Below are 26,353 nucleotides of genomic sequence, written 5' to 3' on the forward strand. Positions count from 1 at the left end.
GTTATAAGCATCTCAAGGAACCATGAGGTCCTCAAAATACACCTGATGCAAAGATTTCATGCCTCGTGACTTCAGAGTCTTCGTCATACTTTGTAACTGTTGACTTCAACAGCTGCAGAACGGTTAACAGATAAAATCTCCCTCTCCTTACATTCACTTATTTCCCGGACTAAAAGACAAGCAGTCTATCCTCAAATCACAGATTCTAATCCTACAGATGAGCTACGAACCCCATTTTTTTAGTAACTCATTTCCAGTAGACAGTATCATTAGTACCGTACTCTTACTATAGAAATCATTACATAAGTGTAATATTGCGTGGTAACTTCACAAGCCTGTCCAACGCTGCATACATTAGAGCTCTTTAACTCTTTTTTAGATTAAAAAAATTAATTACTGAATTTCCGAACTCTCACGAAAAATGTTATTTCAGTAATAACACTAATTCTATTTTGGTACTGCTAAACAGACTTTAGCTGAAGTACACATCCAAGCTCCCCGAGGGTCGCTGACGGCGGCACAGCTCACCGGAGCCCGAGCAGCTCCCGCTCACCGCACCTGCCCACGGCCCGTGACCGCCGAGCCCCGCAGCCACCGGGCCCGAGCAGCGCCCGGCCCCCGCTCCGCACCCCGAGCACCCACCCCCGCTCGCTGCCCGGGTACCTGTTGGCTTTCTTGCTGCCGGACTCGGGGCTGTGCAGCTCGGTCCCGCCGGGGCCGCTTCCCGCGCACGCCGCGCACCGAGCGCCCGCAGCCCCCCCGGGCGCCGCCGCCGCCTCCCGGCCGGCCCCAGCCCAGGCTCGGGCCGCGCCGTGCTCCGCGCTGCCGCCTCGGCGCTCGCTCGCGTCCATCGCGGATCCGCTGAGCGCCACAGCACGGGGGGCATCGGCTGCCGCGGCACCGGGGGACGGCCGGACCCTCGGCCTGCGCTGCAGGCAGAGCACGCGCCGCCTCACGGGACGGTGGGAGGAGCGGCGCCCCCCCCGCCGCTCTCCACCGAGCCGAGTGGGCACCGGGGCCGGCTCCGCGCTCCCGCGCTGCTCCCCGCCGCGCGCCCCCTCAGCTCGCAGCTGCCCAGCGCCAGAGGGCCCGGCGGGCCTCCGCTTCGCCTTCCCGCCCCTCCGAGGCCGCGCCTCTCCCGCCGACCCCGGGCTGTGCCCGCTCCGGGCCGGGAGCGCCCTGAGGGGCCGCGCCCCCGCCCCGCGCCGTTACGTAACGCGGCGCACGCGGCGGCCCCGCTCCCACACACCCGCGCCACGTGCGCCGCGCCCCGCGGACAGAGGAGGAGGCGGAGGCGGGGTCGGAGCCGCTTTATTGGAGGAGACCGCGCGCGGGGGGCGGGGCCAGCGCGGGCGGAGGCACCGCCCCGCCCCTCACGCGGCGCCGCACGCGGCCCCCGTGCGCGCGCATGCCCCGCCGCCACGTGCGGCGCCCGCCCCGCCCCTGGGCGTGGTCAGGGCGAGGGGCGGGGGCGAGGGGCGGGGCCCGGGCCACGGAGGCGCCGTGAGCTGTGCTGGTTAGTAATTAATGACAGGAGTGTCTTAAGGCCACCAGTAAAGTTAGTTAACGTCTCGATAATCAAAATAGGTTTGCTTTAAACAGCAGTAAACGGGCTGAGAAGGCAGCAGGTTTGAAGTGGAGAGGCTGAAGTAGATTCCCAAAGGCACCTTCAGTTGAATTGAGTTTCTTCTTGTAATTCATGAATACACGCTCCAGACTACAAAGAGAAGAAAGAGGTTGGATGATGTCCTTCAGCCCCTCACCATAACAGTCCTGCCTTTTACGAATTTAAGATAATAAAGATAAATCCCTCTTAAATCCAAGAATTTGCCTGTGTTGGTTTTCTAAGTTGTATCTCTGATTTCAGTGGTTACTACTGTGTTTGTTACTGTTACAGCACAAACTTAAAAACTTTGTCTTCCCTTTAAACCCCAGGCAATTACGAGGACTTCAAAGACTGAACCATTCCATCCCTGGCTCTCCACCCTAACCCAACATTAGTCTCATTTCACCAGCAGCCAAACCTCTACTCAAAGGCTCCCTGGTACAGCAGTGCACTCTTAACTGCCACAAAAAAGCAGGAAGCCAAGGCAGATGATAACAGCTCTCAGACAAGGACGGAGTGTGGAATCTCATGTTACACTTCCGCAGCTGTAAAATAAACCCAGGGCTGTTCCTGGTTTCCAAGCCCTTGCTGTTTTCACTTTCACCTTTGTCACCCTCAGGCATCATTGAGATTCCAGTACTGGGGCTCCCACGTTATCACAGTTTGCCACTCACTGCATGCAATTGCTTTTAAATCCGTCACTGCTATTTCAAATTCATGTTGGATATATTTCCATCTGAGTATCCTGCCTTTGCTTAAACTGTACCAGTCAACAAATTAACACTATCCATTCCAAATCTAGAAAAAAACCCTATTTTGGTCAAACTTACCAATAATGATGATGATGATAATGACAACAACACCTATCAATATTGCCCACATCTGTGAAAAAAAAAGACATACAACCCTTACTACATACCATGCAAGAGCACCAAGTGCCCCTCAGGGAACAGGAAAACAGCCCCTGCAAGGGACTTTCAGCACTCTTTGTCAGATCTAACGTGGCAAGCAAAGGTTCTTGAGTCAGCAAGCTCAATCCACTACTAGCACTCAGAGATGGCAGGCCATGCACACAGGCACACAGAGCAATAAGGGTTTCTCCACAAAAAGCTTGTCCCAGGTGAATGCACAAGCTGTTCTGTTACTCACCAAAGATGATTCCAACCTTTGGCAACAGCTACAAGTACAGGAGTCTGAGTGAGCTTCTTCCACTTTCTAATACTTCCCACACATTAATTCAAGCTATGCATTTTTAGCCTTTTCTTCTTGTTTCTCAAGATTACTGACATGCTTCCCCTCTGGCCATTATCAGACAAGACCCTGCCTAGGGCAGCACAGCCAGTAACACAGCTGCTTGTTACTTTAATGCCATGCTTTAAAAACTGGATGCTGTGACTTAAAAACCATTGCCTAAACACCTTCTGCCTTTTGAGACACGAACTGTGAGAGTGTTCCAGGCACAGTGCAGGCACTCGAGCCAAGGTTACCTTGCAGTTCTTCCACCAGTACTTCCTCTTCAGCTTGGCTGCGCTGGTCTCGAACTGGGAGGCTCCTGCTTGCAGAGCATCAGCTCGGTCATCCAGCTCTGACAGCTTCTGATCCCGCTCCAGAACCTTGTCCACGTTCACCCTCATGATGTCAACAACCTGCAGCAGTTCAGTGCTTACAGTGAGCGACCACACAGTGCAACACAGCCACAGACAGCTCCACAAGGTACTCAGTGTTTTCTCAGAAGCAGGAGCTATTATCTTTTAGTATATGCAGCCATAACCTTAAAGAAAACTATGAGATCCACCTGTGGCTAGAAGCCCTGAATGCCTACTTTAAAAAGTCAGTTGTGGGGGTCCCAGCTGTGGGTTCCTCTGGGTCTGGAGTGAAGGCACTTGAGACAGGAGTTCATGTTCACACACAGGTGTTTATTATTTCTTATCAGTAAAACAGTCTCACTGCTGTGAGTTCTGCAGCTTTTCATTAGAAGGCACAAAATGGCCACAATCTCTTGGTACAAGGGCTTTTCAGACTAAACTGTCCAATTAAGAGCTGACACCTGGATTATTTCCCCTTTTAACCCAGTAACTGATCCCAAAGAGCTGCAATGCAGACTTTTCTGCCCAGTTACAAAATGCCACCCAAACCCGTGAGGAAGGAGGAAGAAGAAGCGTGAAGAAGAAACCCAGGATGACACCCTGTGCCCTCCATCTTGCTGCCATCCACAACACACTAAAAATCCCAAAACCTCAATTTCTCACCCAGTGACACACCTACACTACTCTCTAGAATCTATTTCACACTTTTGTGGGTTCCAGTCTATCTTGAAGTCCGGGAAACTTTCTCCATGAATGAGGGTCAGAGTCAGTGCTGTCCTGGGGGTCAGGGCAGCCCAGAGCAGACACAGAAATATTCCCAATGCTCTGGGTTTCCACAGTCAGTAGTACTGGCATGCCTTCAAACCTGGGAAAGACTTCCTGACTTGCTTCAGAAGGAGTTGAAGAATATAAACATGATGGTAAACCATGTCAAGAAATACTTGCCAGCCAGCCTGGTTTTTGGACTCCACAAAAATCACATTTGGTAGCCAGCTCTCATGGCTACTGATGATAAAAAAGCTTGTTCTCTGTAAACAAAGGTTTTTGTCTTTACTTATGCCAAATCCTCAAGCACCAAGACTGCAGCTGATATTTGCACACTGGGAACCTCTCTTTGCTTCCCCTTCATATAATGAAGGGAAAACTGCTTTGGAAAAAAAATATCCCTTTTAATTGCACATGTTTCATTCAGGAAGAGATTGACACTACTACCAGACCAGACTTTTACCTCATCTACTTGGTGCTGGGTTTGCTGAAGCCGGCGATTGCTGCCAGCAGCCATGTTTGAGCTCCCAGGGACATTGGCCGACCTGCAGTAAAGAAAGGCATCATTACACACCTGACAGTCCTGAAAACTGGGAACTTGTATCCTTGTAATAAATACAGGGCAGTTTCTTACTGGAGAAATGGTGTTTTAGCAGCTGACAGTGGGTGCAAGTCATACAGTGTCCCAAAGATCTTGCCAACAAATTGCCTGCTGTGCTAAGAGGCAGCAGTGGCTTTGTAATGAGGCAGGGACAGCTCCAACAACGCTCCAAAGGCCTCAAAGAGTGAGCGGTTTGGGCTCAGGGGTGTTCCTCTTTCCCATATGAACACAAATACTAAGTTTCAAGCAATAGTAGTTTACAAAAAATTAAATACAAAAACTTAATACTTATTATAACTATGTGATTTTCCAGCGATGCTTCTCTATTCTTTTGAAATGGTTGATATGGGGCAAGAGAAAGCACCAGAAGGAAAAAGTATTTGGAAAATACAACATGTACCTTTGGTCAGCTTTGAATTCATAACAGAGTTGTTTTTACCATCTCTATAATGGATGAAAGAGCTTCTGCACATACTCCTCATTACCTTTTCACCAGGCCAGGTTTTTAATGTGTATCTCTAGAACTATCTGCACTCATTTCCCTTTTCCATGTTCTTAGTTCTTTTACATCAGAAGCTTGTTTAGTTTATCCTGGTACTCCAAACAGTCAAGTCCGACTGTTTCCTGTATTTACACATTTGGACATTGGCTTTTAACTTGCCCATAATGAGTACAGGCACAGGGCAAGGCTCGGACCGGCGCTGTACAGCAGTGTCACTGCTTTGGTGCCACCCTTCGCTGCCGCTTCAGTGCCGGTCCCAGGTGAACAGGCTCGGAAATGACAGCGCTTCCTGCGAGCTTCCAAACACAGCAACGCCCGGTGCGCTGCAGGCGCTGTCCCGGCAGGGCGGGCCCTGCCCTCAGACGCGCCCGGGGCCGCGGGACAGCCGGGCCTGCGCAGCCCGGGCCAGCGCCCCGCTCCCGGCCCGAGCGGCGCCTCAGGCGGGGCGGCCCAAGCACGGCCGGGCCGGGCCGGGCCTCGCCTCCGCCGTGTCCGCCCCTCCCGGAACCCCCGCCCGCGGGCCGGGCCGGACCGGGCCCTGCTCCCGCCGCCCCGGGCCCGCCCCGCTCCCCAGACCCCCCGCTCGCCCCGCACTCACATCCTGGCGGAGGGACGAGAACGGGGCCGCGGCGGCAGCGCCCGGGCGGGTCCAGCGGGAACTGCGCGCGGCGCCCCGCGCTGACGAGTCACGGGGCGGGCCCCGGGCGGGCTCAGGGCGGGATTGGGACCGGACGATGGGCGAGGGCCGGGCCCGGGGCGGGCTCAGGGCGAGATTAGGACCGGGACGATGGGCGAGGGCCGGGCCCCGGGCGGGCTCAGGGCGGGATTGGGACCGGACGATGGGCGAGGGCCGGGCCCCGGGCGGGCTCAGGGCGGGATTGGGACCGGACGATGGGCGAGGGCCGGGCCCGGGGCGGGGCCTGGGGCGGGGCCGTGCCCCCGCAGGCCGCGCTGTGGCCGCTGGGGGGCGCTGTGCCGGCCCTGCCCGCTCCGGACGGTGACGAGAACGGGAACGGGAACGGAGAGAGCGGCCGGGCACGGACACAAGGACACACGGACACGGGGACGGACAGACACGGACACAGACATGGACACACAGACAGACATGGACACACAGCCACACAGTGACAGGGGCACGGACACACAGACATGGGCACATCCACTCGGACACACAGCCACAGCCACGTGCATTCCGTGCTGTTGTCACTCGTGTCCGTGCAGCGCACGAGGGGGGCCGGGGGTGTCCTTGTCCCTGTCCTTTGTCCCCTGCCCCGGCTCCATGGCCGCCCGGCGGGATCCCCGCTCTCGCTGCCCGGGTCCCGGCGGGCCCGGAGCCGCACGGTGCTGTCGGTGACCGGAGCAGCCCCGGTCACACCCGGGGCTCGGTGCTGTCGGTGACCGGAGCAGCCCCGGTCACACCCGGGGCTCGGTGCTGTCGGTGACCGGAGCAGCCCCGGTCACACCCGGGGCTCGGTGCTGCTGGCAGCGCTCCCGTAGGAGCCCCGGCGCTGCTCCGCCAGGGAACACCGGCCTCCGCTGGGAGGGAGGCACTGCCGGCCTTTGCACCAAATGTTCTCAGTTATCTTTTCTTTTTTCCCCCTCATTAAACTTTATCTCACCCCAGGCATTTTTTTCCCTCATGTTTGGTCTTCCAGTTCTCTCCCGCCACGCCCCTGGGATAAGGGAGGAGGTGCCTTCCTTCAGGACTGGGTCAACCTGCCTCGATGGTAAATAACCCAGCAATTAACAGCCATGTGAGATGGAAAAATGGGAGCAATTTGGAGAGTTAAATGCTGATTTATTCTAAAAGAGAAACATAATTAAACTTTCTCTGCAGTCAAGAAGAAACTCTCTTATTGAAGTCTCGAATTCCGTTGTGGAGCTGGGTTTTGGAAGAGCTTACTCATAATGGTACTAACACAGTCCCTGATAGACCAGATTAATTAATTTAAGCTGCTTTCAGGTTTTGCCTGCTGGCCTGGTACAAGTTTTGCTCTCGAGCGCCATTTCATAAATAACATGAAGTAGAAGTAACATGTAAGTTCATAAGTAACATATTTGATTAGTGCAATAGTTATTGTGTCTCAGTTAATTGTATCATTAAATGTGACCTCTCAGGTTTCTGCATCAGCAGCCCTCCTGAATTCTGCCGTTTGACTCTGCTTTCTGCCCATTGCAGGATTGAGCATTTTGATTCCAGCTTCATATGGTTTCTCACAAAAAACCCTGGAAGTGATTGCCCACTAAAGAGGAACCGCAAACAAAGCTCTGGGGGCTGCACCTGCTCACAGGAAAGCTCTGGACTGTCACATCATAACCCCAAAGAAATCAGATGCAATATTCTTACAAGGTCCTGTAGAGCACAAACTTTTTTTTTTTGTGGTTCCTTAGAGTGACTACAGCAATACTTTGTTCTCAAAGTAGGATGGAAGAGATGTGTTCAGAAGAAGAGACGTGTTCAGAAGAAGGCACACACTTTGTATGGGGAAATTTTCTTTTTTAATTTACAGCAGAAAGAATATAAAGCATTCAGAAAACATTTTCCATATTTTAAGGGCAATTCAAAACATTTTGCATGGTTCCAGCAGCTGAGTTCTTCAACAGATCCATTGATTCAGTGATGCTTTACATGCACAGTTACAAAAATAAAACTTACAAAAGAGAAGACATCTATACTAGTTTTACATGCAAGTCTTGGGGACCCCCCATTGGGCACCAGCTATTGTGTGGAACTGCCATAAGCGTGCAACCAGAGAGGGGGTTCATGTTATATTCTGTATTTCTTTCACACAGTATTACTGCTGTCGAATGTGTTTCACAAAGGAGCGATTCTATTATCAGAAGACAGAAGATCTGGCTCCTGGCACTTGGGAATTTGAATTTTCCTAGAAAGCTGCACTTACTTATATCTTAGGTGAAAATGTTAAGTTCCACAACCAAGAAGAGGGTTCGAAGGAATCACTTCACTGCGGGGGAGTGCTGCTCCCTGCCCAGTGACACACACTGAAGGGTTTCTGCCCGACACAACAAAGCACTTGGGAGCTGGGCTGGCTCCGAGCATGCCAGGAGTCCTGGAGCTGTGCTGCAGAACTGCCTGCACGCTCCACAGCCAGCACAGCCTTAAACGTTTGGCTGAAGCAGGATCTAGGTTAGTAGATACACCACCAGGCCCATGGATCTGGAAGAGTAAATTTGAAATAGCTCTGTATATTACTGAATGGTTTTCTGTAAAGACGAGGAGTTAAAACATTTCCACTGAGGTCACTACTCTTGTTAGGAACAGATCAATTCTATATTGTCACGTATTGGTTAATGGGTGCAATATTTCAGTTTCCAAATGTCAAGAGTTCTTCCAGTACTAATACAGAGCATTTCCAATTCATTCCAAAGGAGATTCTTCAGCTTCTCCTGTTCTGTTTTGGCATGAGAGGAAAATTTAATGGTTAAGGTTCCAATTGCAGACAGTAAATCAGGCCACGAGGCTGCCCACAGGCACAGTGTGAGCGCCAGGCCATTTGTTTTGCTTTTTTCCCTTTTTTTTTAAAATTGAATCAGGTCATAAAGCAGCAGTTCAGAAATGTACAAGAGAATTCTGATAATGAGCTATAGCACATCTACTGTAATTCAATGCTGGCAGTGAAAAGAAGTAATTAAAAACAGGTACAATTATAGAAAAGGCACCAAGAGCACTGACCCCAGTTTTTTTGCCACAATCTTTGTTTTTACTCTTCTTTTAAAGACACCAGTTTCAAAGCTTCCTATGTGTGAATATTTTTTGGCTTCACAACAAGCCTTGCGTTTAAACATTGCAGTTGGTGGCCGGGATCAAGCAAGAACAACTATTCCAAAACTAACAATCTCAAATTTACACAAGTTCATTCAGAAATTTTAAACTGCCACGAGCGAGACAAACAGACAGGAGCAGTTTCTGATCTCAGACACATGTACGTGACCCACAAGTAATGACACGGACTTCAGGAGTTTCTTCCCTTACATTCCTGTGTAATGAAGATCAGAACTGGTTCCCATTGTTGAGAATCTGTGACAGTTTTAAATTAGTAGCTCAATTTAAAAAAAATCTAATTTCTTTGGCTCCTCACTATGTGGAAATAGCAATATACCATGACACCCCTACAGGATCAGTTTGCATCTTTTTTTTTTAAGTTTTACTTAATTTTTTAAAATTTTTTGTGCAATTTTTATTACATTTTCTGACTTCCAGCAGGAGATATGAAAATGTGAAACATATTTTCTACTTTCGTACTATTTATTTATTTTTTTTCATTTTATGTTCATTCTAAGTGTTCTTTATTGGAGTGAGTGTATGGTGTTAAGCTAGATACGGTTTTTGTACTCTTATGATTATCTGCTTTGCAAAAGTAACTTAATTTTCTTAAGCAATATTAGCATTCACATTACTTGGCACCATTGGCAAAAAAAAAAAAAAAAAAAAAAAAAGACGGGGGTAAAAAAAAAGAAGGAAGGAATACATAAATTAAACCCAACTGAACCAAACTCCTGGTAGCCAAAATCAAATGTAAACATATCCTTTTTTTCTTTTTTTTTTTTTTTAAAGTAATGTTGCTCTGCCTTTTTTTTCCTAAGTCTAAATACAGTAGCTCTTTTTTGCCATTTAGTCATGCTTTAGCAAAAATGTTCTTCTAAAGAACATTTAAAATAAAGTTTCTTATAGTGAAATAAAGTTTTTGTTTCATTTTACAGACCATAGCCACTAATGCTTTGCTTTGTTCATTTCTTTTTCTTGAGTTCATGCACATATCTCTTTAATATATACAATATGTACAAACAATACATCCACACTCTTCTCGTTCATTCAGACAAAACTATACAAATAATAATTTTATCTTGCCAAGTTATTGACCCTTTGTGAATAAAATATTTAGTAATTAATCAATATATTCCCTTTCAAATATTTTTTTCTCATTTTCCATTTCTACCTTCTATATATACAGAAACTGCCCAGATTTTGATGAAGTAGCCAAAATAAGAAATTTACTGGCCAGAATGCAGCACCACTGATCTTTAGGTGGCATAAAATGTCCAGGCAACATATGTACGTGACTCTGCAAAATGACAAGAGGTTTGACAAGTACATAAGAGAAAAAGCTACATGTTTTACAAATTATTTGAGAACTTAATTAAAACAATAGTACATGAAGGTAAGGCTAGAAAATAAAGTGCTGAATATGAGAGAAAGTACATGACAGTTGATATGTTTGCAGGTTCTAGTAAAAATACAAAAAAAAAAAAAGTGTAAAACTTGCTTAAGCTGCTCTCTCCATTCCTCATGCAATACCCGTGTCTCTCATCCACCAAACCCCTCCTGTAAGTTCCCACGGGATGTATTAAAAACCTGCAGATTTAAAAAGTTGCATTAAGTGTGCTGTAGAGGTTTAAATAAAACACAAAGGACAGGAGTGCGAAGGAAATGAGGATGCATGGACCCAATAAAGATGTACTGATCTAAGCCCCTCCACTGAGACTCTCAAAGCTTCAGTTTCTTGGAGATGACTGACAGGTGCAGGAACAGCATTCTTGTGTTGCTTGTGCATTCCCACCTTTTCTGAACAATATTTTTGGTATAATATTTGTACAGTTCCACATGTTGTTTAATACAGCCCTATATGAAAAGGATAATTAATTAATCGCTTCTTCCTTCCTCCTCGGAGAATGAAGCAACTCACGATTTCCTCCTGGTGTCTTGTTTTCCCCACGATCCAACAGAAGATTGAGTTCCAAGATGTCTTGCTGAACAAATTAAAAGTTGTCCATGAAAGTGCAAATGCAATGACCAAAACATTACTGTTAAAATCCTGCAGCTGGTATTTCCAGAACTGCAGTGGGTATTTTTGTTGTTGTTGCATGTCTCTGCTAAAAACAGAAAATGAAAACAGTCTGAAAAGCAATGTCACATTGCTACGGGATGCTGCTGCGTATCTTCAAGTTCCTTGGCCTTTTTCAATTCTTTCACTCTGAAAAAACAAAGAGGAGCTCTGTAACACTTCTACTACAAATCTCTTGAAGACAGAACAATCAAAATGATTCATCACCGCCGTGCAGAAGAGGCAGCTCCCAGAGACACGAGAGGAAGGCAACACCTTCCCAATACCATAAACAGCTGGAAGTGCAAGAACAGGCCACTGGGGATCCCAGACAAAAACCTTTGGGGAGACACACTTGGTTCCACTGCTTTTCCCCAGTACTGGGATTAATTCTGGTGTCAGCCTGATCCCTTGGGGTTCCCTGGACTGCTGGTCCCTGCCTGACCCTGCAGCTGCTCACAGCAAAGGGGTGACCTTTGTTCAGTGCTGCTCCTTTTCTCCACTCAGTGCTCAGGCAGGGGAAGATCCCTCTGTCCAGCTTGGAAAGGAAGCCTGGAGTGTACAGAGAACCTCACATAAGGAAGTGCTCATGTACAAGCACAAGAACCAGTATGGGTGTGAAGAAAGGCATTTTGTTTCTCAAGTTCTCCAGCTGCTGTGCCCCTGTTTATCATGCTGTTGGCAGCGTGCTGTGTGCTGTCCCAGCAGTGCAGGATGCTGTGTGCCAAGGGAGATGAACCTGCAGTGTGGAAGTCACTCCTCCCAGATGTGGCCAGTTCTCAGCTTTCCCAAATGCATGCCATAATTAACTCCTCTAACTCATCAGCACAAGAACTAAACCATCACTGAAAGCTGAAAGAATTAAAAATTCAATTAAAGGTTGAAAAGAAGGGAATCATTTCAATCCCATCAAGTGGAACAGAGCTCTGCACTGGAGCTGGGGCAGCAGGAATCCTTCTGCTCAGGCTGAGAGCCTGGCTGTGTGCAGTGCAAAGGAGCCAGACCAAATCCAAAGGCATTTTCCTGTGCTGCCCCAAAGGTGCCCAGCTGTGCTTGGGCTGGCTCTGCCTCCCCTTGCAAGCAATTCCTCTGCACTGAGATCCCTTTGCCACCTGCCTCCACGTGTCTTCCCTCTGCTCCTGCAAGGGGAAGTCCCCTGCAAAAGGAGCAGATTACAGCAAAAATAATAGAAAAGGTGATTTAGCTAAGCCTGTACAGGCTCAAGTCCTCATGTGATGCTGCAAAAACTTGAAAGGACAAGTAACAAAGGTTTAGTACAAAAAACAGTGTCAGAGATGCAAGTCTGTGTAAGGCAACCAGCTACAAGTGAAAGAATGTAACAAATCCCAAGTAAATAAAAGTAAAAAAACACATCAGGAGAGCTGAGCAGCAGCAGTGACAGTTTGTAGCTACTGTGCACAGACTTACACCCACACATCTTTTGGCTCTTGCACCAGCCTGCTAATTAAGGATAGAATGAAGGCTATAAATTGATCTCTATAAATACACCTCCATCTCACCATTTTATTTATTCATTTTTCTGCATGTACTATTAGTCAGAAGCACAGTGAAAAGGGAGCTGGCTGCATTTACCTCTGTTTTAGCTGACTCAAAGGCTCTAGCACTCAAATGCATCCTCAGTATTTGTGAAATGTGGCCAACAGGGGTCAAATCAGACTAACCTGTCTGCAGGTTAGACCTTTGTTAATTATTCTAATTGCACTTTTGGAGAACATCATGTATGGAAGGAAGGACAGAGGGCTCTGCTAGGCAAATGCACACAGTGGGTGTGTTCAGGGTCTGAAGGCACTGATATTCCTGAAATCCAAGCCCAGCAGAGCAGCCCAGCAGGTGCCAAGCAGTGCCCTGGTCCCAGGCTAAGGGAGGGACAAGGCAGCAACAGCACCAGGGGCTCTCGGCTCTTGCCTGGACAGTGCCATGCTGAGATTGTTCTTTACAGAAAAATCTCCTTTGGGAAGATTTTGGCTCTACACAGGCTGGGGTCTAAAAGAGCCTGTTGACATTAAGAGGCTCCAGCACTGCACAGAAGGCAGCACAAGCCTCTAAGTTTGTTCTCTAAGAGTTCTAAGTTCACTGGGGTTCTTCATGCTGGGTACAGCCAGATCCCCTTTTCATTGCAGGAAACACAGGAGGGCTGACACAGTAAGCCAAAACAGCGACAAATGACAAATTACTCATCTCCAGTATATCTAGTTTTATTTTCTTGGGGCAGAAAAGCAGCCTCTCCCTTGAATTTTTAATTAATATTTCTAGTAGTGCAGCATTTAGAAGCAGGAGAGCCAGAAGCCCTGGTGCTGTGCTAGAAAAGATGTTGTCCCTCTGTGCAATGGACAATTTTTAAAGCTTAGATTAGCTGTGTTTAAGGTACCACCAATTAATGCATGATTTGCAGTGCAACTTCCAAGTGTTTTCTGTTGCACTTCAGTACTGTAATGTAAAATTAACCTGTTATTACAGATCTCTCACTGAGAACATGCACATTGAGTAAGCTGGTGGCTCTTAGTGAGACATGCTATTCCTTACTTCAGCACTTCACATGCAAGGGCTACACTAACAAAGCACTTTCACTGAAGAATGCAAGACATGCTTTGCTGCAAACTTCAACCTACAGCATGCAATATCTGCACTGGTGCACAACTATTGCATCTGTTTGCCTGGAACACACATGCCAACAGAAGTTAATTACTGCAGCACTCAGCATTTGCACTAAAACAGCTCCTGGTTCAGAAACAGAGAATCACAGAATCATAGAATGTAAAGGGTTGGAAGGGACCTTAAAATCTTGCAGCCCCAACTCCCCTGCCACGGGCAGGGACACCTTCCACTCTCCCAGGGTGCTCAAGGCCATATCCAACCTGGCCTTGAACACTTCCAGGGATGGGGCAGCCACAGCTTCTCTGGGTAACTTATTGCAGTGTCTCATAATCCTCACAGGGAAAAAAAAATTCTTAATATCTCAACTAAAATCCCCTGTCACCCTGGTTTTTTAAGATTTTCTAAACCTTCTGATGTTGACATTCTTGTAGTGAACTTTCTCACACCCTTTCTGTAAATAACTCATTGTTTTGCATTCCTTTATAGAAGAAGAGAGAGTTGATAGACTGCTAGTTTGACCAGTGTCATTGGAGAGGTGGCACTGTCACCCTCCAATCCGCTGTCACTTTTAGAAAACTATAAATGTTAGAGTCAGAAAATAAACTTTCCTTTTTTCCTTGACCTTGAAAACAGCAATGGGTGCTTGAGTTCTTTCGTGTCCTATAGTGACAATCCCCCTCTTTCAATTTGTATCAGGTACTCCTCACCCTATCACTACAGTTCTGGGTGAAAAGTCCCTTTTCAGGTTCCCTGTGGCATCCTCCACACACTGGAAGGTGCTGTGAGGTCTCCACACAACCTTTTCTTCTCCAGGCTGAGCAGCCCCAATTTTCTCAGCCTGTCTTTGTAGGAGAGGTGCTCCAGTCCTCTCTTATCAACTTCACAGCATTCTTTGGACTTGCTCCAACAGTTCCATGTCCTTCTCTTGTTGGGGACACCAGAACTGTGTGCAGGTCTGACAAGAGCAGAGTAGAGGGTGAGAATCCCCTCCTCCCCTGCTGGCCATGCTCCTTTGGATGCAGCCCAGGACACAAATGGTTTCTGGGCTGGGAGCACTCAGTGCCAGCTCAGGGGGAGTTTCTCATCAACCATGACCCAAGTTTTTCTCCACAAGGCTGTTTTCAATCACTTCTCCACCCAGCCTGTCTGTGTGTGTGTGACTGCCCAGACCCAGGTGTAGGACCTTGCCCTTGACTCTGTTCCTGAGGTTCACACAGCCCCACCTCTCCAGCCTGCCCAGGTCCCTCTGGATCCACCCCTTCCCTCCCACACAGCTCAGGGGTGTCAGCAAACTCACTGAGGGCGCCCTCAATCCCCCTGGCCATGGCACTGACCAAGATGTTGAACAGTATCAGCCCCACTATGACCCCACTCATCACTGGCCTCCACCTGGACCACAAACCCCTGACCACAGCTCTCTGCATGTGGCCAACCAGCCAGTTCTTCATCCACCCACTGGTCCATCCTCAAAACCACATTCCCCCAATTTAGAGACAAGGATGTCACATGGGGTAGAGTCAAACACTGCATTTGCAACACTTTCCTTGGTCAGGTGGGATTTACATCATTTACATGCAGGTGTAATAATTACTGCTGAAAAACACAGACACAAAACAGTACAGAATTTCCCTAAAGGTACAAACTGAAATCTGCCACAGGTACATTACTGAAAGATGCTATTTAGGATGTAATGGCTTAAAACAAACCCTGCATTCCATAGCATTTACACATTCAGGCCTCAAGATGATAACCACCCAAATTCACTAAGCTACCATATTTTTTTAAATTATCTAACCATATTTTTTAATTTATCTACCATATTTTTTGAAATTATCTAACAAAATTTTTTGCAATTGTCTCTTTGTTCAATGCAATAGTGTGTGTGTCCCACTGCAGGTGGGAGTGCAGGTAGGTACTGTGAGTCCTTTATTCCATTAACACACTGCCTGGTAGATATGGAAACTTGCAGTCTGCAGCTCTCAGTCTCTCCTCCTCTCTCCAGAGCTGGCCCTGGGATGCCAGGGAAGTTCTTCCTTCTCCTTGGCTCATCATGGGCTCTGCAGCAGGCACAGACAAATAAACTGAAATACCTCCAAATGGTACCAAAAATGGAACCAGGCCAGAGTGTCACTGGGAAGTTCTGAGGTGTTACTGTGAACACCATGCTGCTTCCTCAAACCATGATAAACAGGAGGTGCCAGTGTATGCATCAAGGTAATCATTATCTGAAATGCTTTGTCAAGAGAACCTAAAAATAATTGTCTTCAACCATTTCTTTCTTGGATACCCTGCACTGCAGCCTTTCCTGTGTCTTAGAAGTTCTTTAAGCCTTTTCTTAACTCTTCTTGAGTTCCTCACTCAGTGGCACTTGATTTAATTACAACAACAGCAGGGACTGGTATTCCTCTTCATTAATACCCAGTGTAATAAACCCTCAAAATTTTCAACTGCAGTTAAAAAATACAGGTTGACCAGGGAAGAATTTTGGACAAATTAGGACCCTTGAGAATAGAAAGTGCTGCTAGGAGAGATTTTAAGTGAACAATATAGCACTGCCTTCATGCTATAAGGCAATCTTCTTTGGGTAACATTTTTCCAGTCTTAAACTGAGGCAGGGAAGAGAACCAAAGTGTAGCATTTGCAGTTACAAGCATTAATAAACTGCTGCAAGGAAAAGAACACTACTGGGATTTACAGAATTGAACAGCAGAAAGAATGTTCTTAGAGAAGATGTTTCAACCCAGTTTGGTAGATTTGCAGTGAGATTATTTTTTTAAACAACAGAGGAAACGAGGGCAATGGAAGTGACAGCAGCAGGCCAGGTGCTGCTGGATGGTTGCAAACCTCTCCAGGAGTCTACAAGCTCTGTCACACCGGTTTGGATCACTTCTGGGAGAGCCTCCCTGAGCTGAATGAGGGCTGGAGTCAGAACAGCTCAAGTGATGCCCAGAATGGGAAACAGACCCTGACTTTTGCAGGTCTCCAAACAAAAAGCACCATCCTATGCCAGCAGTTCTGAAACCATGCACAAAACTGGGTTTTGACTGTACAGCTGATTTTGCACTGGGGCAAAACCTTGAACAAACACCTCCCCAAATAACATTCTCCAGATGATAAGCATTTCTAAGGCACAAAGTTATTCCCTCTGCAAGAGCTGAAGAGCAGATGGAAAGGAAAAGCACGTGCAATAGAGATGACCTGAGGTGTCTGAAATCACAGCCGTGATGCTGACATACACAAAGGGAAGAGAAGATGATTTCAAACATGAGCTTTGAACCCTGACTCTTGGGAGATACATCCTGGTTCCCAAACTGCTCCAGCCAGCCAAAGTTTCTGCCCCTCACACCATGTTGCTCACTTGGACAGTGTACAGGGGGTGCGTCATCACGTGCTGAAGCAATGTAATAAGCAACAGCCCCAGCAAGTGGCAGCTCCTCTCCCCATGTCCTCTCCAGTCCTGGTCAGGCTCTCAGCAGATGAACCAGCCCTACTCAGAGAAGGTCACAGCAAAGGATGGCTCCATGGGTAAAGCATAACACAAAGCTGCTCCACCAGAGTGACTCCGTAATGCCCAGCCAGGGAAATGCTGAATGAGTCCAAATGCTGAAGATCAGTTCACAGGACAGGGTGCAAGAGCCAGAGAAGGCTGACTGGTGAGTTACCTGTTGCTCTGAGAGCTGAAATGGCCTGTGGGATATTTAAGACAAGGGAGATCTTGCCTTTTTCCAGATACCTCATTTAGGCAGCAAAACAGAAAAGACAGAAAGGCCCAATAAGAACGAGACCCCAGAGCATGCAGTCTGCAATTCAATACACACATCTGAGCTCCAAACACATTCAGCCCCTGCAAGAGGTAAATGAAAAAAGAAATTACTTTGAAAACTTCTGTTGCAGGTACAGTGATGCATATCCCAGTATGGCATTTTCACACATTGTCCTGGTCTCAAACAAACAGGACTTTCCTACCCTTTGAAATGTTCCCCTATTCTCCATCTTACTAAGAAAGGCAAGAAACCAGGAACCTCAATGCAATGTCTGCTGCACTGCACAGATTAAAACCACATTAAAATTACAAGCCCTAGATGCACTGCACAGGAGTAGGAAAAGGTTTCTTGCTAAAATGCCAAAAGAGGAAAGAGTATGCAGAGAACAACAAAACACAGCAGATGTTGTTTATTCAGGTATGAAATGCAGCTGTACTTACCAGAGAAATTACTTCAGATGCTACACACTTAACTCCTCAAAACTGGAGAGCAGCATTTAATTAAACTGTGAGAACATGGTGGGGCAAGGGGGCTTATTTGTACATGAAAGGCGAATGAAGGCAGGTTTTATTACTCATTATTATGGGTAACAAGTGCATTTGTTCTGCCCCAGAGAGGACAGAAGCTTTGCTGTAGGCAGAAGGTGCTTTGAGATGGGAAAGACTCACTCACTCCTTGTGATCTTATCCAGATCATCTCCTGCCAAGGGCAGGGCAGAGAGGGTCACACTGCAGGCAGCTGTGCAGTTTGTTCACCTCTACACCTGGACTGGGAGCAGAACTCTCTTTTGCAGGAGGCTACAGAGGATGGTTGGACCAAAACGAAGGCAAACATTTGTGTAGGGGGGCATGGTGAGTAGCTGAAATCCCTCTACTTAAGCAGGTTTCCTTGGGATGAAAACTGTTACTTAAAGGCAACAGCAACTGGGGGTTTTTTTCCCCTAAAAGGTATTTTAATTTCAGCTGCAGATGGATACCAAGTCTCATCTCACAAGAGTCAGCCAGTAAAATCTCCCGCCTCTTCCTCTTTACTGATCATGGTGTAATGTCACCCAAATAAATCCCAAAAAAATCACTCAATTTGGGAAGGTTTTTAAAGCTGAAACCCAGGAGCAAATGCTGCAATCATTTCTCTGCACACTCCAACAGCACACGTGCAGGAAACACCCAATTTGTGTATTACAGACACATCTGCAGGCACTCCCTGAGCAGGGGGGGCTGTGCCAGCCTGGGCCCATCAGCAGCCTGGGCACACTCCTGGTGTTTGTGCACTCCAGAACACACACCCACACACAGGGTGCTGTCAGAATGAAAAGCAGCACAGAACTTTTGCCATTATAGACTTACTTTGGCAGAACAGCAGCCAGTACATACTGAGATAGCTCACAGTTTACTTTTCCCACCCCATTTCCCCATCCATCACGATCATTGGTCATCCCAGGCAAAACCTGCAAATGCTACCAAACTCCCAGAATCTGCTTCCTGCTAATTTCTCAAATGCTGTCACATACACAAAGCCTTAAAAGTAAATAACTTCTCCTCCCACACTGACAACTGGCCTCTGCTGACAGCAGCCCCTGCAGAACCTGCCCTCATTTCACTCAATTCCTGCTTCATCTGTTATTAGTAAAAACTCCAAGTTTTAACTTGTAAAAAAGTGAGGACATGCAACAAAAAAAGGTAGCACAGAAGTCATCATTTGGAAACAAATGTCATTAGCTGCTCCTTTGTTAGCATAAATAGTTAAACAAATAATGGTGTCTCCAGCAGGCTCAGGCCCAATTCATGCTCTCATTTTGAGTCTTGAAAATGATCTCTGCAATTCTAAGTCAATAAAACTTGGTCATCAACAATGCAGTTTTCTTTTTACAACATGACATGGAAGCAAGGGTCCAGGACACACTTTTCTTGCTGAAAACAGGAGCAATAAGCACACAAATGGTGAAGTTTCTGGCAGCAGTTTTTTACAAACAACCCTGCTGCCCAAACAAACTCTCAGGTGTGAGATGGAACAGAGCAGCCTTGCTGGCAGTTGAGGCACCTGCCTTGAGAGAGCTGTCACAGGAATTCTCCCACTGATACCTCAAGATTTGTAGCTTTTTCATGTACTTGTAGCTTTGTAGGTTTCTAATATACAGTTTAATAGCTTCTAGCACTTTCTTAGCTGTTCAATAGCTAACCCTTTTTAATACATTATGTCACACTCTTGAAATTCTATTTAGTCTTATTTTCAAGAAAAAAACAAGGACATCTTGTTTTGCACCAGCATTTGAGAGTCAAAACAAGATACAGGGCAAAGAACCTCCTGGAGACACTCCAAGGGGCAGGGCCAAGGGTGAAACTATTGGATTTACCTCCTAGATACACTAATTAATTAACCTTATAAAAACTGTACAAATTCTATACCGCATATGCTCTTACCTATGTTTTCTGCACCTGAATGCTTTCATTAAAGAACTGCTCTTTATATTAGCACTTTTTATATTGTTTGGAAAGCTTTTCTTTTGATTCCAGGCAACACCACCTCTTGCCACTTGCTGCTGTCTCACACCCAGCCAGCCACCAACACGACTGAGCACACAGGTGAGTGGGCTCTTCATGCTGAGAATGAGACTCCCAACAGATGCTCCCTTGGCACTTACTATAACACAGTTACAGCACCTTCACTTCTTTTTTTTTGTTGTTTTCCTTCCCAATATGTGGATTAATAAATGAGATAAACAGCTGTCAAAAAGCTGGCCCTATAAAGCAACCAGAAGTGCAACTTACCAAAGATCAACTTACAGAAGATAAACACTGGTGCTTAACCACCTTTGGGAGTGAAGAGCAGTGTGAGGAGCTCTTCTGCAGAAATAAATACCCATTCAGAGTAGGCTGCACCTGCAGTGCAGCTTCCTATGATCTACCCTGAATGCTGCTGCAGTCCATGACAACAGAGTTCACTGAGTGTGTGAGTGCAGACCCTGTCAAATTCCAACATCTACTCACAGCCATTTTGGATACTGAAAAAATACCCCACCAACAATGCCATCTAAGCATGCCCATGATGAATATACATGTCCTTTTTCACACATTCATGCACTGGTAACATCTACTGCAGAGCTCTGTCCTGTTACAAAAGCAGCAGTGTTAGTCATTGCAGTAGGGTTAGTTTATTAAAGATTCTTTCATAGAATTAATGGAGGTGAAACTTACTGGCATATCTCGGCCGCAGCCCCATGCAAGCAAGCAGAAAGCAAATATATTTAAAATGGAAGAGAGGAACTGGCTAGCAGGCAGCTACACTCACCCTTTTGTACAGCCTATGGTCCACCAGAGGGCTTTAGAGTGCAAAACAATACCAAAGAGCCATTAGACACACATGGCAACAACCATACCTTACCCAGAGCTTCACTTCAGGGAGGAGGAGACAGCACTTCTGCTTGCCTGGAGAGAAAGAACCCTTCCCACTCCTGCCTAGGGACTCCTCTTTACCAGGGAAGTGTCCTGTGTTTAGGTGCTTTAGGGCAGAAAGTTATAAGCAAGTCGAAAAAACCCAACACTGTCATTCCCGTGGCATTTCTAGCTGCATCCTGCCTCCCTCTTTTCTATCTCATCCCAAATGCTACTCCACAGAAAACACTGCAGATCATAATTCCATCTTAGCAATGGTTTAGATATCCCCCAGAAGAGTAAAAGTTTCCTACAAATCAGAGAAAGAACAGGAAATAGGAGGTTACCTTCCCAGTGCAAGCTGGCTGTACCATGCATGAACTCAGCTCAGCAAATCCAAACCCACTGGAGCTCCTGGATTTCCTTGCAGCTCTAGATCTGTCACATCTGGGGATCACTAAGCAGGTGGAGTCTCTCCAAAATTATTAACTATGCAAAGCTTTGGTTCTGCCTCAGGACAGTGAGCCTGGAGGCAGCTCAGCTCACAGCAGGTGTCAGGGGCAAGTTCTGGGCTGGAATTCAGTCAAGTACGAGCTGACAGGTTTGGGCACCATGGGAAGATGGGTGAAGCTCTCCTGGGAGGCCAGGAAGTTTCTGTTTCATTCTCAATAAACAACACTTCTGTGACAGATCATGTTGATACCATGTTATGCTGATGCGTGTTATTCACCGGATTTTTGAGAATATGACAATAGATGGATAAATATGGGGGTATTTGTTCAAAGTCAAAAGGAAACAATACATGTCTGACAGTCAGAATGACTCCTGCTGATGAATGATCCCTTTTGTCTCCATGACATTCAGCTACTAGAGCTCCAGTATCTTCTCTAAGAGTACATTCAACTAAAACTTACTGATTTTCATGTATTTTTCATGTATTTTCTGATTTTCATCAACATGTACGCATCCACTGAGAGCTCCAGCTGCAGAACTTCTCATTAACTCTCCCAAAATACCTGAAATACCTTCTGGTCAGGCAACAAACATTAAATTCAGGAGATCAGATCCTCAAGGTGATCAAAATCACATTTGAGATATTAAGCCTTTGTGCCAAAAAGTTATTAAACAAAATAGGACAAGAGGACCATTTAAGCTGTTCTGAATGCAAGCAGACAAACAGTTCTCATAATTGGCTTAAAGTAGACTTTGATCAATTTTAAACAAAGAAAAAACTCCACCAAGCAGACAGTTGCCTGGGGAAACCCTGACTAAATCTCACCTAAAGGCTACAGAATAAACTCTTGAGAGTAATTTTTTGGCTCAGCAACAGAATTTGCTCATGGCCAAAGCCTAGGTTAAACTATTCAATTTTTCAAGGGTTGAATTTCTGAACTTTAGGCATTTCTCACTTAGCTCACTCTCTCACAACAGACTGCAACTGGCTTTTGCAGCCTCTTCCCCCAGCTCTATCAACTGGCAGAAATCTGTTACAAGATCCTGTTTGTTTGACATTCCTGTGCATGCTCTCTTTTCTCTCACTCCCTCAGATCTTCCAGAAATAGTTGTCATTTCTATCCCTTGCACTGACAAGGCACTGTGGTTTAAAAAGTAGCTCCACAGTGCCATTTTTATACCACAGAGCATCAACTAACATTAGGTACTAGCTGTTATGGCTCACCCCTGGATGTTCAGGAGCTTGGATGGCTGAAGTGTTTCTTTCTGGAGATTGGGGCTTTCTTAAATTGTTTATAGCAGCAGTGTGCTAATTTGGAATAATACAGGAGGAGACTGCAATGAGATTTCAACAAGCAGAAAGAGTGTGTGGGCTCTTAGCCCAAGCACCAGCCCCATCCTCATCAGCTGTACCCTGTGTGAGTGTCACATGGAGACTGAAGGGATATAATTAGGAACCTCACACAGAGGTGATCTGAAACTCACTTAGCATCCTAAGCTTTATTACTCTCTCCTTAGGAAGAGGCAAGCAAGAAAATCAAGCATGGAGGAACAATGTTGTTATTGGTACCCCAGAGTACCTGCACCACAGGGCAGCCATGAGAGAGGGCTGGGAAGGAATGGAGGTGGGTGCCCTCACCAGGATATGGCTGTGCCAGGGTAAGCACAGGGATCTGCCCCTCAGGACAGGGAGCAAAGAAATGAACAGGTCAGTCTGAGTCAGCTGAGATACTGCAGCAAGTGAAGCTCTGTTCTATTGAGCAGATGATCTGTGCAATTTCCAGGATTATATTTCCCTTTACAGCTGTTTATACAAGCAAAAGGCTTCTAATTTGTCTTCAAAATCCTGTGTGGTGATAAAGCTTTAAGAACCTGATTGGCATGGTGTTTGTCACTGACTGCAGAGAGCAGAGGCACCAGATCCCTGTGGGGTTCCAGCAGCCACAGGAGCCTGAGGGTCTGTGAGACACTAAAGGAACACAGATGCAGCCCAAGTGTACAGAGCATGAAGTGTACACTGTTGGAAACTTTTTTAGTAAGCAGGAGGAAAATGGGGAATGAGACTCAAACCTGTCACATTTCTAAGCAGTTCTATGAATCTGCTAAATTTACGTATTTTTCAAGCAGATTCTGAATGCTGGTTTTGCTATTTTGCTAAGTCTTGCTTTCCCTTTTAACATTTACCAATGCCACAATGCTCCTGTTCAAATTAGTCAATTACTAATAATAGTTACATTAACTCAATTTTAAACTCTTATGATTGCCTGGAGAAAATATGCAACCATCACCCTGTGATCATTTCTATTTCAGAAGGTAAAACAAGCCAGTTTTGAAACACTGTTAACATCTTCAGTGGAGGCAAGTCACTTTTTCCTTTTGCTGCATCCTAGCCAAGAACCATGACTGAATTCCTGAGCAACCACAAGTGGTAACAAACATGGACATGGGACAGGACTGCACTGCTGCAGAAGATCCAGCACTGCACAGTGTGATGTGAGCCAGAGAGATCCTAATGACAGAGAATCCCCCCTGCTCCTGAATTTCTGTCTGGAACTCCCCAAGAGCTGAACTCCTCCTGCAGGGATGCCCAGAGCAGAGACTGTGCTGCTGGAGAGAGGAGAATGACCCTGGGTGCAGATGAGCAGGGTCTCTCTGCAAAGGGAAGAGGAGACACTGAGAAAGAGGAAGGGAACGAGCTGAAGTCAAGAACTGTTGGAATCATGGGCAATTTAAGCCTTGCAGAATCTGTGTTACTCAACAGCTGGAGTCTTAACTGAGCCCTGCTTGGAGTGCATGGCACATCCTGGGTGCTGGTGAGAACCCCAGGGACACTGGGGGTTCCACATTCCCTGGGCCTGTGTCTGAGTTGGCTCTAGGAGCCTCTCAGGCTGACCCCAGAGACCCCATGGATGGAAACTTGGCACTTGGTTCCCCCCTCAAGCAGATCTGAGAGGACACAGAAGTTCTGAACCTCCAGGACATGCTGCACAGCAAACACAACAAAACAACCACTTTGGTCTCTTCCATATGCCCTGCTGAAAGAGGGAAGTCACTTGTGCTTCTTCATCAATGGCTGTGGCTGTTTCAAGAGCACTTGGAATCAGCCTGGGAACTACAAAGCCCTCTTTCAGGGCCACACATGTTACTTCCCACTGAACCTGCAGGTAAGATGTACTTCTTACTTCCACAGCACAAGCCACACTGAACTCCTAACAAAGTGAAGCTTTGAAATCCTGCAATAAAGACTGAGTCTGTTTCTAAAATCAGGAGTCTATCACATGCCTCTAAGAGCTCTCCTTGTTAAATGTCACTGGACTGGACTAAACATGCTTCAAAATGCATCAGGTGTGACCTGAGTGGATGAAATGCATGGGTAGTGAGAATGGAGGGGGCAGAGTCAGAAATTCAGGATTCACCACTGTCTAGGCAAAGTCACAGTTTGCAACTTGATCATATAGGGGATCCTTTCAACTAAAACCCACAGCAAGCACCCTGCTGGTGTAGCAGTGTGGCTGCCACAGGGGAGCACTCTGCAAGCCTGTGCTGCTCCCATGCTGGTTCATCCTCATGTCTGGAGTGGCTGGTGTGCACTAGCCTGTGCTGCTCTTCTGCCACATCCCACCTACCCACACTGAAGCGAACGCACACTTGAGGAGAGCCAACCAAATGATTCTGTGTCCAAACTAAAGGCGTTTCCAGCACACACCAGTTGTCATCACTTTTTGCACTTTCCCACATACCATGAATGCTTTGGGCAGCACTCAGAAGCTGTAGCTATGATTTAACAAGCTTTTTTAGACTTTCTCAAGTCCAGCTTTTAAAGTCAAACAATCTGGGCTGTTCTACATTATAAGCGATAGAGCTGTACACAATTCTCTTTCAGCAACAATCCTAAATTAAAAACTTCATTTTTGACAGCACATCATGGCAACAGCTCAGCTTTGTTCTTTAAGATCTGTAGTGAGCTGATTCTATTATATTTACATTGCACTCATTGCAGACACACGTGGATATTGTCACAGGGCTCTAAGGAAGGGCAGATACCAAAAGACAGTGTCATACCTGTGGCGGCAGCGTCGTAAAAACCGCATAATCTTGCGAGCAGCTTGATCCTGCTTCTTGGTAAGCAGACTGCTTCTAAACACAAAAAACCCCAACACTGAAGTGCAGGCACAACTGGGGAGAACACTACTAAATGCAAGAATAATCATCCTATGAACTGTGGTGGTGTTTGAGGGTCCCCAGGACGAGGGAAGAGATGAGAATCTTGACTCCATGTTTCAGAAGGCTGATTTATTATTTTATGATATGTATTATATTAAAAAAATGATATACTAAAACTATACAAAAGAAAGAGAAAGGAGACATCAGAAGGCTAACAAAGAATGAATAATAAAATCTTGTGACTGCTCACAGCCTTGACAGCTGGCTGTTATTGGTCATCAAGTAAAAACAATCCACATGCTGGGTAAACAACTCTCCAAATCACATTCCAAAGTAGCAAAACATGGAGAAGCTGAAGCTTCCCAGCTTCTCAGGAGAAAAGATCCTGGGAAAAGGATTTTTCACAAAATATGCCAGAGACAAAACACCCCTTTTCCCACTGGCCTTTGTGAAGCACAGCACAGCACCAAAGCAATATACAAAGATGCCAAGAGCATCAGCAGCCTGGGCTCACCTGAGTTTCTGCTGCACGATGGTGGCTGCCCGGCGGTTCTGCCTCCTCTTGCCGCACTCCTTGTAGCTGCGGTAGTACTGCTGGATCAGCAGCGCCGCCCGGCGGCTCTGCTGGAACTTCTTCTGCTCGTAGTAACTTCGGAATTTGCTCTGGATAAGAATGGCAGCTTGCGTCATCTTTTTATAAAGTGCATACTACAACAGAAACAGAGAGAAGCTGAGGCATCCCAGTAGGAGCAAAAAGAAGCAAGGTTGCTACAGTTAAAGACTCTTGAGCCACTAAAATGTGATGAGAAGTTAATGAGTGTCTATTCCCTGACTGGGAATGGTGTAAAAAATGGTGACAGCAAACTGGAACAGCTGTAAGATTAGGGGCAGAACTTAGTCTGCATCAACAAAACAGCTATCTGCTTTTCTGCCTGTGGAATAGTTTGATTGGATTCATGGAATCATAGGATAGTTTGCACTGGCAAGAATCTTTAAAGGTCATCTAGTCCAACTCCCCCAGTGTGAACAGGGACATCTTCAAGGAGATCAGGCTGCTCAGAGCCCCATTCAGCTGCTCAGAG

The 26,353-nt window shown here is 46.5% G+C and overlaps 3 protein-coding genes across 10 annotated transcripts in view; 1 reads left to right on the forward strand and 2 right to left on the reverse strand.

Moving 5' to 3' along the window:
* Nucleotides 1–22: 22 nt before the first annotated feature.
* Nucleotides 23–1,521, forward strand: LOC136565574 (skin secretory protein xP2-like). Its single transcript, XM_066564228.1, has 2 exons — nt 23–27; nt 495–1,521. Exons 1-2 carry the CDS (start codon nt 23–25, stop codon nt 1,519–1,521), a joined length of 1,032 nt encoding a protein of 343 aa, XP_066420325.1.
* Nucleotides 1,522–1,541: 20 nt separating this feature from the next.
* VAMP3 (vesicle associated membrane protein 3) lies at nt 1,542–5,822 on the reverse strand. The gene is made up of 5 exons (XM_066563989.1): nt 5,659–5,822; nt 4,421–4,502; nt 3,094–3,252; nt 2,437–2,488; nt 1,542–1,717 (listed from the first exon to the last, which is right to left on the reverse strand). Coding segments are annotated over exons 1-5 (315 nt in total). The 5' UTR covers nt 5,661–5,822; the 3' UTR covers nt 1,542–1,697.
* A 3,679-nt stretch (nt 5,823–9,501) lies between these two features.
* The window catches only part of CAMTA1 (calmodulin binding transcription activator 1), a 248,518-nt gene continuing 231,666 nt past the window's right edge, over nt 9,502–26,353 (reverse strand). For 4 of the 8 annotated variants that reach the window (XM_066564157.1, XM_066564155.1, XM_066564160.1 and 1 more), the window contains 4 exons: nt 25,786–25,979; nt 25,170–25,244; nt 20,572–20,602; nt 9,502–11,053 (listed from right to left, as the gene is read on the reverse strand). In XM_066564157.1, the coding sequence (XP_066420254.1) occupies nt 11,021–11,053; nt 20,572–20,602; nt 25,170–25,244; nt 25,786–25,979 (333 nt within the window). In that variant the 3' untranslated portion in view covers nt 9,502–11,020. Of the gene's footprint in view, nt 11,054–17,181; nt 17,364–20,571; nt 20,603–25,169; nt 25,245–25,785; nt 25,980–26,353 lie in introns of all 8 variants that reach the window. The other 4 variants (XM_066564158.1, XM_066564156.1, XM_066564162.1 and 1 more) reach the window with 3 other exon arrangements.

Source organism: Molothrus aeneus, chromosome 21, assembly GCF_037042795.1.
Source record: "Molothrus aeneus isolate 106 chromosome 21, BPBGC_Maene_1.0, whole genome shotgun sequence".
Classification (NCBI taxonomy): Eukaryota; Metazoa; Chordata; class Aves; order Passeriformes; family Icteridae; genus Molothrus; species Molothrus aeneus.